Source organism: Rhopalosiphum padi, chromosome 3 (assembly GCF_020882245.1).
Source record: "Rhopalosiphum padi isolate XX-2018 chromosome 3, ASM2088224v1, whole genome shotgun sequence".
Classification (NCBI taxonomy): Eukaryota; Metazoa; Arthropoda; class Insecta; order Hemiptera; family Aphididae; genus Rhopalosiphum; species Rhopalosiphum padi.
Window position 1 is genome coordinate 68780319 of NC_083599.1, and position 15168 is coordinate 68795486.

Genomic DNA, 15168 nt, shown 5'->3' on the forward strand with positions numbered 1-15168 from the left:
TGTATACGTTTCCATTGAAAATTATAGTCTCGCCCAAATACATTAACGTTTAATCTTTCAACACTATCAAATAACTTAGTTTAGAATTTAAAAATACGTTAGCACCTTGATGTCTTAAAAATTAAATTACCAAAAATTAACCTTATTATAATTAATAACTTCTGTTAGTATGTTCTATAATATTTTTATGGTCTCCCTTTCTATATTTTTTCTGTTAATCACTCCTTTATGTATTATTTTTACTATATATTATGCGGCTTATAGTTTATATACTTTTAAACTTAACGTGTGACATGGATTAAAATGTTTGAAAAAAAACTTATTTTATAAATAATTGTAAAACTAAATTACTTAGTTGGTTACTATTTTTAAACTTAACTTTTAATTTTAACAAACCTATAAAACAGATAAGTGAATTTTTAATTTAAATTTAACTCAAATTTTTCTAAATTAACTAAATTAGCTAGTTGAAGAAATAAGTAATTTGCAGTATTTCACCTCACAAATGAAAATATTACAATGTATTATTATTTATTAACAACGACATCATTATAGTTGTTCAGTGTCAAGTAACGACATTCGTCTCTAAAACTAGTAAAACCTATATCATATAATTTAAATAATATGAGTGTTTTGATAATTGTAGAATAAACAGGTCATCACCATACGATTATTTTGACGTCAGTGTATTTAAGAAAATATATATTATATTTGTAATGTATTTAACGCTTAATATCTAAATATACTGAAATACCACAATAGTTTCCGATGCCAATCACATGTCGGGTGTATAGGTAAGCTATCGGTTGTCAATAAAAGTCCACCAAAACTTTTTGAATTCATAATACTTTATAACACTACTAAGGGCATACATACAGTATAAGTTTGAGAACGATATTGAAGTGTAGTAAATATTTTTAAGTCACGCGATTCTTAGAATACAAGAGCACAAGGGCGGGTGGTATTATAGACGAGTTGCGGCGGATAAGAATTTAAAAAATATTATTATAGAGTCTACAATGTAGACAGGAAATAATATTATTAATATCAGATTTTTTACAAACTCACTCGATAGGTATACCTGTTGTTACGGTTTTACATAATAATCTTTGTAACGATACCGTACAAACCCGTAACCAGCTGATGCTGAATACATACCGTTTTGAAAAATCTAGTGTGATAGATGATTTTTAATCGTCATATTATAGTAGGTATAATATACGTTGGGTGTATGACTATAGGTAAGATATAACTTGTCAAATACAAACCATTAAAGTGATCACAATTAGCGACCTTAAAATATACAAACAACTATATATGGCCAATCGATTGAAATATTATGCGAGTATCTTCATTAAAGTGTACGGCTCCGGTCGTGTAAAAGTGGTGACGTTTAATTTTTTTTTTTCGTTGTTTAAAATACTATAACAAATGGTTAAATTTACGATGAAATCCACAACACAATATTGAATTTCACACAAAATCGTTTTAGAACGTGATGATTAATCGATTTCAAATTGTCCCAATAATAATCCCACCAGAGTGACCCAGCAAAAACGCAATTCCCGCAGGCGCTACTAATCCCGGCTGCGAGTCGAGAAAAACGAGACATTGGAATCACTGTGTCGGTTTTTTTTTTTTTTTTATATAAGCGTTTTTGGTTATATGAAAAAAAGATACAATGAACGTTTAGTGGTGTACGGACTGATAAATACTACTGTAATGTTTGATAAATACGCGTATGCAGATGAATCGTGAATGTATGTAAAAGTTTCCGTGCGGATTTCACATAAATCTCAATAATAATAATATGCTGAATGCACTAAAATTTTCAAATATCGCGATACACATTAAACACTCACCTATTTTCAACGTTACAATGTGATTTAATAATCAGAACATTGCTGTGTAATAATAATAATTTATGTGCGCATGAATAATTTGAAAATATTATATTTAATCCAATATACGATGACGATTTGTTTTTAGAAACAACATTTTAATACATATAAATTAATTAATAATTGTTCGTAATGTTACATAGAAATCTCGGGAACTTATGATGAAAACTTAGTTACTCTTTTTGATATCTTATTGATAAAATAAATAACATATATTTTATCAGTAATATATATATATATATATATTATATAATATGTAATAATATTATATACATTATACGTACAGCATATGACGATTAGGTTTTCAGTTCATATAGTTATTATTTTTTGTTTTTGCTTGAATCGTATTTTAAAAAGGATATTAATAAGATAAATATTCTTATTTTTTACCTAAGCACTAGCCGTTGAAATTTATTATATTTTATTTTTACACTTTAGAGAAATCTATGTTCGTAATTTTGTTAAGGATTCGTTTTTAATCTTCTTTTGAAGCCGTGCACATTATGTATTCGTCCAATTTAATGATGTCCACATAACAGATGTTATACATATTTCCGTTTAATAATCAAAGAAATAGTATAGGTACCTAGTTGAATGTTCACCGTCTACTGACAATTCATTATACTTATGTTACAAAATTTGAAATTTTCTTAGAACCTATGTTTTATTAGTTTTTTAGAAATAAATTAAAAAGAATAAAATAATATATTTTATTCTACATTATTTTAAAATAATAAGAAATAATAAACCGGGTTTTGACAGACCATCTCCAAAATTAAATTACTCTATGGTTATCACATACTTTTATTTCCTTTACAAATATTTCCATGCATAAACACATATATATATATATATATATATGTGTGTGTGTGTGTGTGTGTGCGTGTATGTGTATTATATATAAATATGTGTATATTTTTTCTGTTTTTTTCTTAATAAGACGAATAAAAACCATCTGTACATAAACTTACACAATAAGTCATTGAGATAACAAATGATTTATGAACATAACATAAATTATGTGATAAAATGAATACCTAACACATCTTTAATTATTTTTTTTTTACTATCATTATCAGGACCAATTCCCAAACCTAGTTAAAATTGAAGTTAGAAATGTGTTTGAATTAGATGGTTATAGTATTTATGTTAAGTTTGGCGAGAATCTTTTATAATGATTAATGAAGTCTTGAGAGTTTAGTAAATGTGTTATAATATTTAAATATTTATGAAGAGTTTGATTAATCACATAATACCAAGGTACACCACCAACAAAAATACGTTGTTATATTTTAAAATGATCGAATAAGAAGAATGATTGCAGGCTTAGCTGGCCACCAGAAGTGTATGCCGTATGATTAGAGGGATCCAATAATGGTATTATAAATGAGTGAAGATTTTAAAAGTATATGGAAGGGCGTAGGCCTCAGGTCAGACATTTATATATAATACAGTACAACGGTATTTTATTTTATTAAATATTGGTATGAATATATTTTTAAATTTTATTTTGAAAGCGTTTGGTTCAGTAGAGGGAAAAGGTACCTTGAGTTGACTCGTTTTCGTTAATTTTTATCGTCTAGTTTTCGGATCAAATTGCTAACAACGTTTGCGTGATATTGTAAATATTGCGCAGCTAAATTTAAATGTTTACCTGATAGTATGTCATCATTCATCACTCATCAGCAAACGTGGTTATTATCTCATTATTTTTTTGAAAAATATCACTTTATCGGCTGTAAATATATTATAAAGATCGGGTGCTATCGTTACTTTGATAAGCTCTCCTACTCCAATTTATCATGTATTGAAGTGAGATAGCGTTAATTCATCTGACTAAAAATATTCTATTAACAACAAATTATTTAGGGATCAATACTTTATTGAGGTGGCATGAAATTTTGTTTTTAAAAGTCTAGCACAGCAGTCGCGTATTTATGATGAAGGGGGGGGGGGAGGGGAGAGTTATATGGATAGATGTCTGGTGTAATGCATTGAATAAAATGAAACTGGCAAAGATCGTATTGAAACATTATTTCATAGATTTTTAGTAGTTATAGTAGTTGATCGAACTTTGTAGGTAATTAAGTATACCATAGTATATTAACGAGGTTAGTTTAATTACAAAATTGCACACAATCGTCGATAATAATACAAATACAAAAATAAATATTTATTGATTATCATAATAATTTATTATTATCTTATCAGAAAAATATTACCAAAATAATGAGCTTGAATAGACAATCCACCGTTAAATTCGACGCTACATCAGTGCTACATTCTTTATTTTAAACTATAGATGTATAATATATAAATATAACCATATATTATATTCAAGGCAATAAGACCGGCAAATCGTTGGTGGTAGGTGGGTCATCCATTTTGTTATCATTTACAATTGTTTTTCGGTGTTGCGTTACCACGCGATCGCTCACTTGGTGCTCCCCTTTTTCTGTCCACTTTTGTGTCCGCTGTAGTTTTTCTTGTTTTTGTCGTGATTTTGTATTACACAGTGTTTCATCCTTTCCCCGGTCGCCGTTGTAACGATAATCATTTCCTACCCTCGCAAACACAAGGATTATTGTAATTTTCCGTGCCGAGTTTATTGTCCAGTACTGTATCCTTATCCTCTGCGTCGCTGTCATCGCCGTGTTTTTATAGTGGACGTTTGTTCGGAGTATTTTCCACCGCGTACGAAACTTATATTACTACAATTATTGTGATACACTTATAGTTACAATTTTATATTGTAAGAGCACAGTGCATGATCAATCGAGTGAGGTTATAGTCTATTATAAATAGTAAGAACAGTTAAAAATTAAGATAACTTTGTAGAAATCAATAGCAGACAATTAAATCATAAGTTGAATGCGTTTAAGTTTAATGTGAAATAGTAGATGTACAATAATGGATAAGTGCTCATTCTTTTGTTAAAGAATAAAAGATACGATTTTTGTAAATTAATTGAACAAATCGACGATAGTCGTCATAAAGTATATTTTAATTATTAAGGTTAAGTAATAAGTAGTTAAATGTTAATAACTGTAATAATTATTTATAATGGGACAAAAGTTCTTAAATGCGTAGGAATTGTATAATATAATGGCCAAAAGGACTAAAAGCTTAAGATAAATCTATCATATTTCAATTAAACACAAGTTAGTAAATAATATGTCTTATTCGTATTAGACATGATTAAAATCGTTTTAAAAAAAAAAAAAATTAATAAAGTGATACTATAAAAAAAAAAAATGCTTCATGTACCTATTTAATTAAATTTTCAACTGAAAAATAATAATGTCAGTTGTAACATCGTGTTCTAAATGTAGACTAATATGTATGTAGTTATATATTCGCACATGTATAATGTCGTATTTGTAATAACATAATATTTCATATGTATATAATTAAAAACAGTGAAACACTCGTGTCGTAAATTGTGTACTTACCTGTTTCTTGAATAATATATACCTATATATATATATATATGTGTGTATACATGAATGTATCAGGTTTGTCGAAATGTTATTCTGTGACAGTCTAACTATCATAAAGCTTTTCAGTTACATATAGTTTGTACTGTTTCTATACCATTCTAGAATATAAACAGGAAATACCTTCGAATATTCACTGGATCGTGATAAATTGTAAAATATATAGTCTGCAAAAACATAATAAAATGTTAGTCGATTTTTTCTCCTTGAAAATATAAATTCAAAAACGATAATATGTAGTACAGTGAAATACTGAAATCCAAACAATGCATTTTGTTGTATATTTTTCATCGAATTTAGTTAAATATCTGTCATTAAGAAGAATAAATATTAAATAGGTACCTATTTAGAATCTACGTTACATTTATAACGTTATTCAGAAGTCAGTTTTAAGAGTTTACACAAAATTCATAAAAAAATTTTAATTTACAGTCAAACTATATAAAATTAAGATATTTAAATTAAATTTATATTGAGCAGAAAAAATGTTTTCCAAATTAAGTCAGACTTTTTCAATGACGTTCATATATTTAATTTCATCGAAATGTGCGAACATTAAGTAATAATTTCAGCATAGTTCTTGATTTACAATAATTCAATAGAATTTCAATGTATAAAGTTTTTAAAAGAAAATATCTTTGTTAGACTCGTAATTAGAGAATTCAAGTCAGTATGTATGCTTAATCTTAAAGCAATTAAGGTTATAATTGTTTTTGAGAGACATTTTATTGAAAACCACAAGTTCACTAATCGGTTTCAATCAAGTTTGTAAAAAAACTATGAATTGAAATTCTGGTTTTCTTAGTAATATAAGGTTAAAATGAATATACAATTTGTGCAATAGATTTTCAATACACTTTCAATATATTTCAATAAAGTTTTTATTATTAATTCTTCACAATAAATAAACTTTAGTTATTGCTATATTCAAATTAATTATTAATTATTATTTATTTCAAAATGATTTTTTTTCAAACAAAAAAATTCATACAGTTAAAAAATCGAACTTTTGCTCTCTTTAAAGTCTAAAATTTATTCTAAAATAAATATATTTACTTTTTATATTTAGTTAATTATAATAAACTGTAATATTAATCTAAAATAAAAATGTCATACTTTACCGAAAACTAATTTGTTTTATTAAATCCAAATCAAGTATGTGTTAATAATTTATGTACCTAATATTAATTGAGAAAATAGGTGTTAGCTGTGTGCACTGAACAGTATCTATTTAGCGTAGTAAGTGTTAAATTAGTTATTTTAATATGAACTCATCTCAATTCACTTACTTTGACATATGAGTAAAAATACAATTAAAAGGGCAAAACAGTATTAAACATAATATATTTTATAATATTATAATTAATTAAAAGTTATTAATTTTTCATTTGCGCTTTTGAAAATTGTTACAAAAACTTTTTAAATATTAAAAATAAAACTATTTAAAAATATTTTCCGATTAGAAATCATTGTTAAAATTATACCGGCTGCTCTACGTTTCCTAAATATTATAATGGCCAAAAAAACCTTAATTTAAGTAATATGTTTGATAATAATATGGCTGACAACATCAAATTGGGATCCGTGAATTTTGTATTTACCACGTTATTCTATGAACAATGTCATAGTTTAAGTTAGATTTACCCGACCAATATCAATGGTGGTTGGAATGACAGTTTGGCATCAAAGTAATCTTCTATTTAATATTGGTTCATGGGTTTTTTTTAACGTTTTTAAACAATTTTCCCGGAAGTAAAATAAAAATAAATATTACTATTTTTACTATTTTTCACTCAACACCACATACATAATATATTATATTTAAAATATAATGCATTATTCGTTTTTGAAATTTAAAAATATTTTACGTTAAGAATTTGACATAAAATCAATATTGAACGAGTATCTCTCGATTTATCCTTGCCAAACTTAATATACTTTACCTGTGGTTGGTATATTATACTTCCTCTAACAGTCACCAAAGGAGTTTCTTCTATTGTTAGTTAAACACCCATTGTGTAATTATTGATTTCCTTATCATTAGTTTCAGTAATATTGTCTTTACGGAATTTTCAAACTTTCACTGCCGCGGCTTAAAAAAATCATACACAACTTTCTATTTACTGAATTTTCAATCTCATGTCTTAATAATAATAAAAAAAACAATTTAAGACGATGATTATTATTTGTGATAAATTGTTAGTGTTAACCGTACTTTTTTAATACTTGTTTATAATTTAAATTAAGTGAAGACGGGTCACTATTGGTTTTAAAAATATTTGTACTCCTTTAATATAATATTTAATGTGATTGAATGGATAAGGAAAGATAATATTGTATCACTATTTTGATTCGAAAGGTGACTCTATACATCAATGCAATTCAATAATACGGAATCCTTAATATGCTCACCGAGAATGCCCCTTATTTAGAGACGTTATCACTATAACTATAGGTAATCCAACTGTACTTCGGAAGTCCAAATATTACACACATTTTAGGAAAATTAATTGTGAGATATTCGTGTAGATTTAGTAATCGGGTATGCAGGATAGGCAAATATCGGTTTGTAACTGTTTAGGTTCAGTCCGGCGATAACGTTCATCATGAACGCACGGTCATTACGCTCGCTCCGTTATCTGTTTTTCATACGCTAATATTATATTATTACTTTCTGCCGTTTACGTTTACGTAATATGGCGGCCCAATCGTCGAATAATCGTGTCACAACTAAAATTAATTCAACTTCAAGCAAAAGAAATCTTTCGTCTTCTTCGCTCTCACCCAAGCCAGATGATAAGAAATCAAAAATATTCATAACTCCTAACCGGTACTCAGTTCTCACCACACTTAAAGACTCAAACGACAACACACAGCCAAACAAAACTCAAACACATACTCAAAATATCCTACCAAAACCACCAGCAGTTTATATCAAAGGCGTGAGTAATTTTTCCAGTTTCACCTCAAACTTGATGAAAATTTTCAATACAACAGAATTTATCTGTAAAACCACACCTTCTTACCTGATCGTCCATACTCATTTCTATGAGCATTACAGACTACTCATTAAATATCTAATTGAAAACAGCATCAGTTTTCATTCATACCAGCAGTATGATAAGCGTCCATTACGGGTGGTGATCCGCAATCTCCACCCTTCTACCTCTACTGAAGATATAATTACTTCTCTATCGGAACTGGGACACCAGGTTACCCACGTTCATAACATTAAGCGCTCTTCCGATAAATCACCTCTACCTCTATTTTTCGTCGACCTCAAAATAGCCACCAACAACATGGATTTATATAAAATCGAGTATCTATTGCACACCAAAATTGTTGTCGAAAAGCCCCATCCACGTAAAGGCCCACCTCAATGCCATCGTTGTCTGTCTTACGGGCACACTCAGGGTTACTGCAACCACATTCCACGATGCATCAGATGTGGCGAAGAACACAGATCTGACGTATGCACTATGTCTCCAGAATCTCCGGCCAGGTGTGCTTTATGCCAAGGTAGCCACCCTGCCAATTACAAAGGCTGTCCCGTTTATAAAAAACTTAATTACAGACCACCTCGTCGTAAACATTTCATATCTACTCCCAAATCTCATACAAACTTCCTTAAATCCACCTTAAATTCCAATACCGATAAACCATCATATGCCGAAGCCACTTCCTCCAATCATAACCATTCCCACCTATCTCCTAATATAGAAACTTTATTTACATCTTTTATTACCGAATTCAGTGCAATCATAAAACCCCTCCTGTCTCTCCTAACGGCTTTATTAAATAAAGGTAATTTGTAATTCCATATACCGTTATACGTCCACCATAATATATTGTATCATTTCATTTTATATTGTTATCTAATCACCAAATTATCTAAATTATGCTATAATTAAGATTCTATTTATTGTAAATCTTTTATACATATATTATATATTGTAATAACTGTCGAACTATAATAGTTATATACTGAAAGTTCTAAATGAAAAAAAAAAAAAAAAAAAAAAAAAAAAAACTGTTTAGGTAGTGTTATCATAGGCGCAATTTGAGTTTGGGGGGGCTATTATAATTTGCATATATATATGTACTGTGTGTATGATCCCTGAGATATATAAAGGTGGAAAGTGGTATATACAAACCCTTGGGGGGGGGGGGGCTATGATTGATTTTGAGAGGGCTTAGCCACCCAAGCCCCCCTCAAATTTTACTTATGAGTGTTATGCATAAGATACAATTTATAGCTTAGGGAACGTGGTAAATACAAGTCCATAACCGGTCGTGCTCGGATCAGCGCGACGGTTGAGTAGAATTATAGTACGCTTCGTTGGAAAAATAAATTGGGGTTCGAAATCAACGATGCCCGTTGAATGCGTGTCCGAGCGCCGCGGTATTCGGTTGAGGATGAGCTATCCGATTTACGGGCACCTATCGTTGTTTTCGCGTCGTCTTTATAATATAGTATGTTATGGAAATATCGTCCTCATTATATTTTCGTACGCGATGTTTGGAATCGTTCTTGTGTACCTGTTTTGTGACTCGTTCATTCACAGAGACCTTGCTTCGCCGCACGTCATAAGCATGTCACGGATATCGTCATTTATTTTCCATAATTTACACGAAAACAGTATTTTTTATATGATGTTTTTATAAGGTTATTCTTCCCTGTGGTGCTGTTGTTGTTGTTGTTGTTGTTGTTGAAGCGTTGAACACAATATATAAGTTATGTTTTATATGCGTTTCATATATAGTTGTGTATGATATTTGCCTTGTGTGTATTGGTTATGAAAGGTGCGTGTAGCATACACGACTTGTATATTGAATATATTATATGTTATTAAGTTTGCAAGTTTATATACCTAATGTTATGGTATATACCATGGTTGGCGAACTTTTCTCGGTTGAAGTGCCAACATTTTCCAATCAAGGTTTTGAAAATAATTGTTCACGTGTTCAAAAGGATATTATATTTTCAAAGGATAAAAATAAAGTTACAGATTTAATACATTAATCAAGTACACATTTTTTGTAATTATAATTTTTAAAATGTATATGCTTTGTTTCTTTGAGTTTATTATTACCAACATTTTATAAATAGCATAATTTTTAATGATTTCAATTTTTTCGAGTACTATTTGAATTTAACCAACATGCCACTTTTGAAACGCGTGCCGTAAGTTCGCCACCCCTATAGTATATTATTCAATTATTATTTAGTATGGATGTACAAACTGTTATATATTATTTCATCGTATGTGGTACATGAAACAGGTTTTTGTATTTAGTGATCTACATTACGTAATCTTTCTTCATATCGTAGTTTATTATATCCATTTACGGTTATGATGAGCGATGATGATATGTACAAGAAAATAAATTTCGGTTGCATAATCATATAATATTTCTTAATTGCATTATTTTTCCTCGCCCAAATGAAGTTATATTATTGGAAATGTCCATTCTATTATTTATTAAAACCTAAAGTATAAATATTATATATTTCATCATAGTGTATGTGTCATAGCAAATAGGTTAAGGAATAGCATATTATTTTTAACCATTTCGACCGTAAAAATGAAAAGGCTGATGTTGTGTATCGAAAAAGAAATTGTAGAGAGACCACCTTAAACGCTTATTTTTCCACGTGCATACATATTTTAAACCATAGCACTCATAGCACTAATTTAAAATAAGAAAAATAAAAAAAAGTATTCGAAAGCAGTAAGTTGTATAAATAAAAATATATCGTTTACGTTCGTTTAACGAGTACACGTGTAAGGGGATACTATATATCGCAAACTCGTAAAACTTTACTTAAGAGTGGTCAAAGAGATTGAATTCGATTCGACAAAATAATTTACAACATAAAGCTTTAAAGTATTTGTGTATCTTTTGCATGGTATTAACTGATAGTGATTAGAGGGGATACACAATATACAAGTGGGCACATAATAATGACGGTATCGTTTACTTATAATTACCGACCATACGTGATTTTATGGAGATATTATGTTTCAAAAATTCTATTAATACGTCGATTCGTAAATGTTCATATTAAGAGTAAATCCTATATCCTTCAGTTTAGGTTTGGCACTCTCGAATATTCCCAAAGGGTTACGAGAACGGTATCGTGTGCGTATTCCAGAACATAATAAAACGAGACTCTATTATTATATTTTTATGTCGATTTTTTGCTAACAATACGCTTTTCTTGTTTGCGAGTACCACTCCGAATTAAATATTGGTCAATACTCAATACGTCATGTGAAACGTCTAAATGTTATAAAATTTAGCTATTTTATAACCATCAATTGGCATCAATTGGAGTTGGTTGGCAAGAAACTCTATATAAAAAGCATAAATTGTGTTGTGTCTCCGGTCTCATGCAAAACACTGCGTCACTGTGTAACTATTGGCTAAATAGTCAGGTACATATCTATTATTCTGAGGTATAGCAGCTGTTATGATCTACACGTCGATGTTAGTATTCAACAACTATCGATAATGTTTATCACTTTTTAACTTAATCATCTTAATATTTTTACACACAAGATGCATTATTCGTTGATAATTGCGTTAAACAACATCATACGCACAATGCACTTATATATTTATATTTTTTTTTTTTTTAACATTAATGCATTATAAATTAAAATATAATTGCAATTTAATTATTGTATTTTATTTGATATGAATTTAATATGTATTTTATTTGATAATCAATTCTGAATATTTAATCGAATTATGGCATTAATTTTCATAGTAATTAATAAATAGTAATTTATTCTCATTAATTTCTTGATATTCCTGGTCATTCCATTCATTCCTGATCTTTCACGCAAATTCATAAATTTAACGTGAAATTGATCAAACCTAATCCAGCAGTAACCAATAGTAAAAATATCAACCTATACTATGTACAATATACATATAATTTAAAAGTTTCGCGTCATTATCGATATTGACAATTTTTTAATCTTCTTGTGTTTATTATTTATTTAAATCTTTTTTTATTATTTACCTATCTGACGTTAGAAAAAAGTTATAAATATTTGCCATTTATTTTATATTCCAATTTTATTTTATTTTGTCTACAAAGAAACAGTATGACCAATTTTTTATTTCATCTGTCATCAATAATTTTTTTAAAGTTTTATTAAAACCCACATAGTATACAACATAAGTCTGTGTGTAATTAGGTTTAAAGTTAAATTTGCATAATAAATGTCAAAACATTTTTTTAAAGTTCAACAATTATAAATATTTAATGCCTTAATGGATAATGCGCATTTCAAAATAATATATAAGTTAATTAAAAATTTAAATATTTAATTTTATTCATTACCAATTTATATTTATTTATATTAGATTCTGAGCGGAGCCATGAATATATTGATTTTACAATAACGTGTGTGTTCATGTGTAGTGAGTAAATGATTTATAGCTGGAAAAAATTGGTTCTTAACTTTAATATCTATTCTAGTAAGAAAGTGAATCTGGTTGGTAATTTTGAGAAGATATTCAATACTTTTCAAAATAATAGTGAAAAAAAAATATTGGAATTTTTACACTATTTTTTGAAAAAATTGGATTTCTTATTTAATTGTAATTCAAGAGTTATATTTTGGCAGTCCTTGAGCTGTTTATAGACATGTCGATTTTTCTGTTTTTTTTTTCAGTAAATATCGTTAAAAAAAAATAATAATAAAAATTGTCTGTGCTCAAAAGGTTGAAAATTTAATAAAAGATTTCACTCAAGTCGTTATTAAAACTTTTCATTCTACCGTACTTCTATTAGTTAAATAAATTACCTACTGTAATAGTGATATAAATATATTATAAAACATACTTAGTAATATAGGCTAATCTAGACCCTCTCTGCTCAAAACCGTTTTATCGTGAATATGCAATGATTTATTATTGAATTAAAATTTATCACAAACATTACAGTGATTTACTCATTTACATACAACACCTATAAGATTTTCAAGAAAGAAACTGCAGTGCATCGATACGTATCACATTTTTCTACTTTAAAATCTTGCTACTGTACAACAGAGCGGTTATCTACTTTCTCCCTTTTTTATATTTATTATTTATCATTACTTCTGAGAATATCGTAGCTATTTCAAATTTATTTCACTCATCTTCACGCTAAAAAATAAATAATTAATTACATTTAAACAAGAATTTTCTAACTAATATAAATAACAATAGTTGAAGTATATTAAAATGAAAAAAAATACTTAAAATAATTATATCAACTATTATATTCCCAAATACTTACTGATAGTTATTATTTTATACTTCTTTAAAAATCATAATACAAGAATTAACACAAAATATCAAATTTCAATAGGTATTTAAAAACAACCTAAAACCTGTAATTAAAACCAATATACCTATTTATATCCTGAAAGTATGTGTCTTGGTTCGACGTTTTGCAATATCTTCGTCGACCTTAATGGTGTAATTGTATACCTATATCATAAAAACTAAATAAAAAAAAAATAGCGTTGTTACTAATTTAAAAATAATAAATAATAATTGAGATAAAAATATTTTAATTTTTATCTGTGATTAATAATGAAACCAACGCATGTGGACTTACTCAGTGAAAAAGAACATTAGGGAAAAAAATATGAAACAAATTAGAATTAATTTTGATGATATTTTTAATGAGTTACATGGTGTTGTTTTTTTTTTAGCAAATTTTGGTATAAATTACTGTTAAACGAGTTAAACAATTAGTCGAATAGAAAAAAATGTATAATTTTACGACTAACAAGAGTAGGAACGGAAACAAACGTTGGGTTTGACACTCGTCTAGTTTCTATCGTTGTAATATTATTTGATTTACATTATTGTACATTCAAAAGTGATAAATAATGATAAATCACATTAGTATAACGAAACTGTATGTAAAGTGCATTTTTCGTTACAAATTTTGAATATTAATCAATTAGTGTGAATTATGACCAACATTGAATTGAAATTTGCTAAATCATAAATATTTAATATTTATTAAAGAATAAAGAATTTTGCCAAAAATAAATTATAAATAAAACAAAATTTTTATTAAGTAAATTTAAAATTAAATTAAAATTTACTATTTCAAAATAGATTTACAGTAAACTTATTTTTTTATTTATCTAAAAATTGAATTTTTAATATAGGTACTGTATTTTCTGCATCCGGAATCTAATTTTTAATTAATTAAGATGTTATATGAAACTTTCAAATCAACCTTACCACCAGAAAAAAATCCTCACAAGCGCACTTAAAAAATTCATATCATACAAAATAAATTCATTATGATACTTCTTGGGTTTGGAATGAAATACATTCTCGAGTAAATTTAAGTAGGTATAAAAAACGGTTAAAAGCTTATTATAATCAATGTCATGGTCTTATAATGGAATTTTATTAAAAAAAAAAAAAACAACTTAAAACAATTATATTAATATACTGTTCTATAAAATATACTTTCATAATTCTAAAATTTACAAAAAATATTACTCTTAAAAACAATCTTTTCTAATATTACAAATATTTTCTATAGTTCTATACTACTAAATTGTTTGATATAATACAAATTTCATAAATATAACTGTATTCTCAAATTTTTTTCTTTTAATTCATTTAAAATTCATTACTAGTTTAACTCTCTGAAATGTTATAAAAATAAACTATATATTCTCATTAAGCCATTTTTATAATGTTGTTTTTATATTATTTTTTAATAGAGTTATATGCTT

At 27.5% G+C, this 15168-nt stretch overlaps 2 protein-coding genes across 3 annotated transcripts in view; both read left to right on the plus strand.

Moving 5' to 3' along the window:
• Positions 1-15168, plus strand: part of LOC132926417 (sex peptide receptor) — a 222115-nt gene that overhangs the window by 122550 nt on the left and 84397 nt on the right. The gene's annotated exons all lie outside the window — the stretch shown is intronic.
• Positions 8095-15168, plus strand: part of LOC132923864 (zinc finger protein 624-like) — a 36407-nt gene continuing 29333 nt past the window's right edge. Inside the window, exon 1 of the mRNA XM_060987845.1 lies at positions 8095-9202. Coding sequence (XP_060843828.1) covers positions 8095-9202 — 1108 coding nt within the window. The remainder of the gene's footprint in view (positions 9203-15168) is intronic.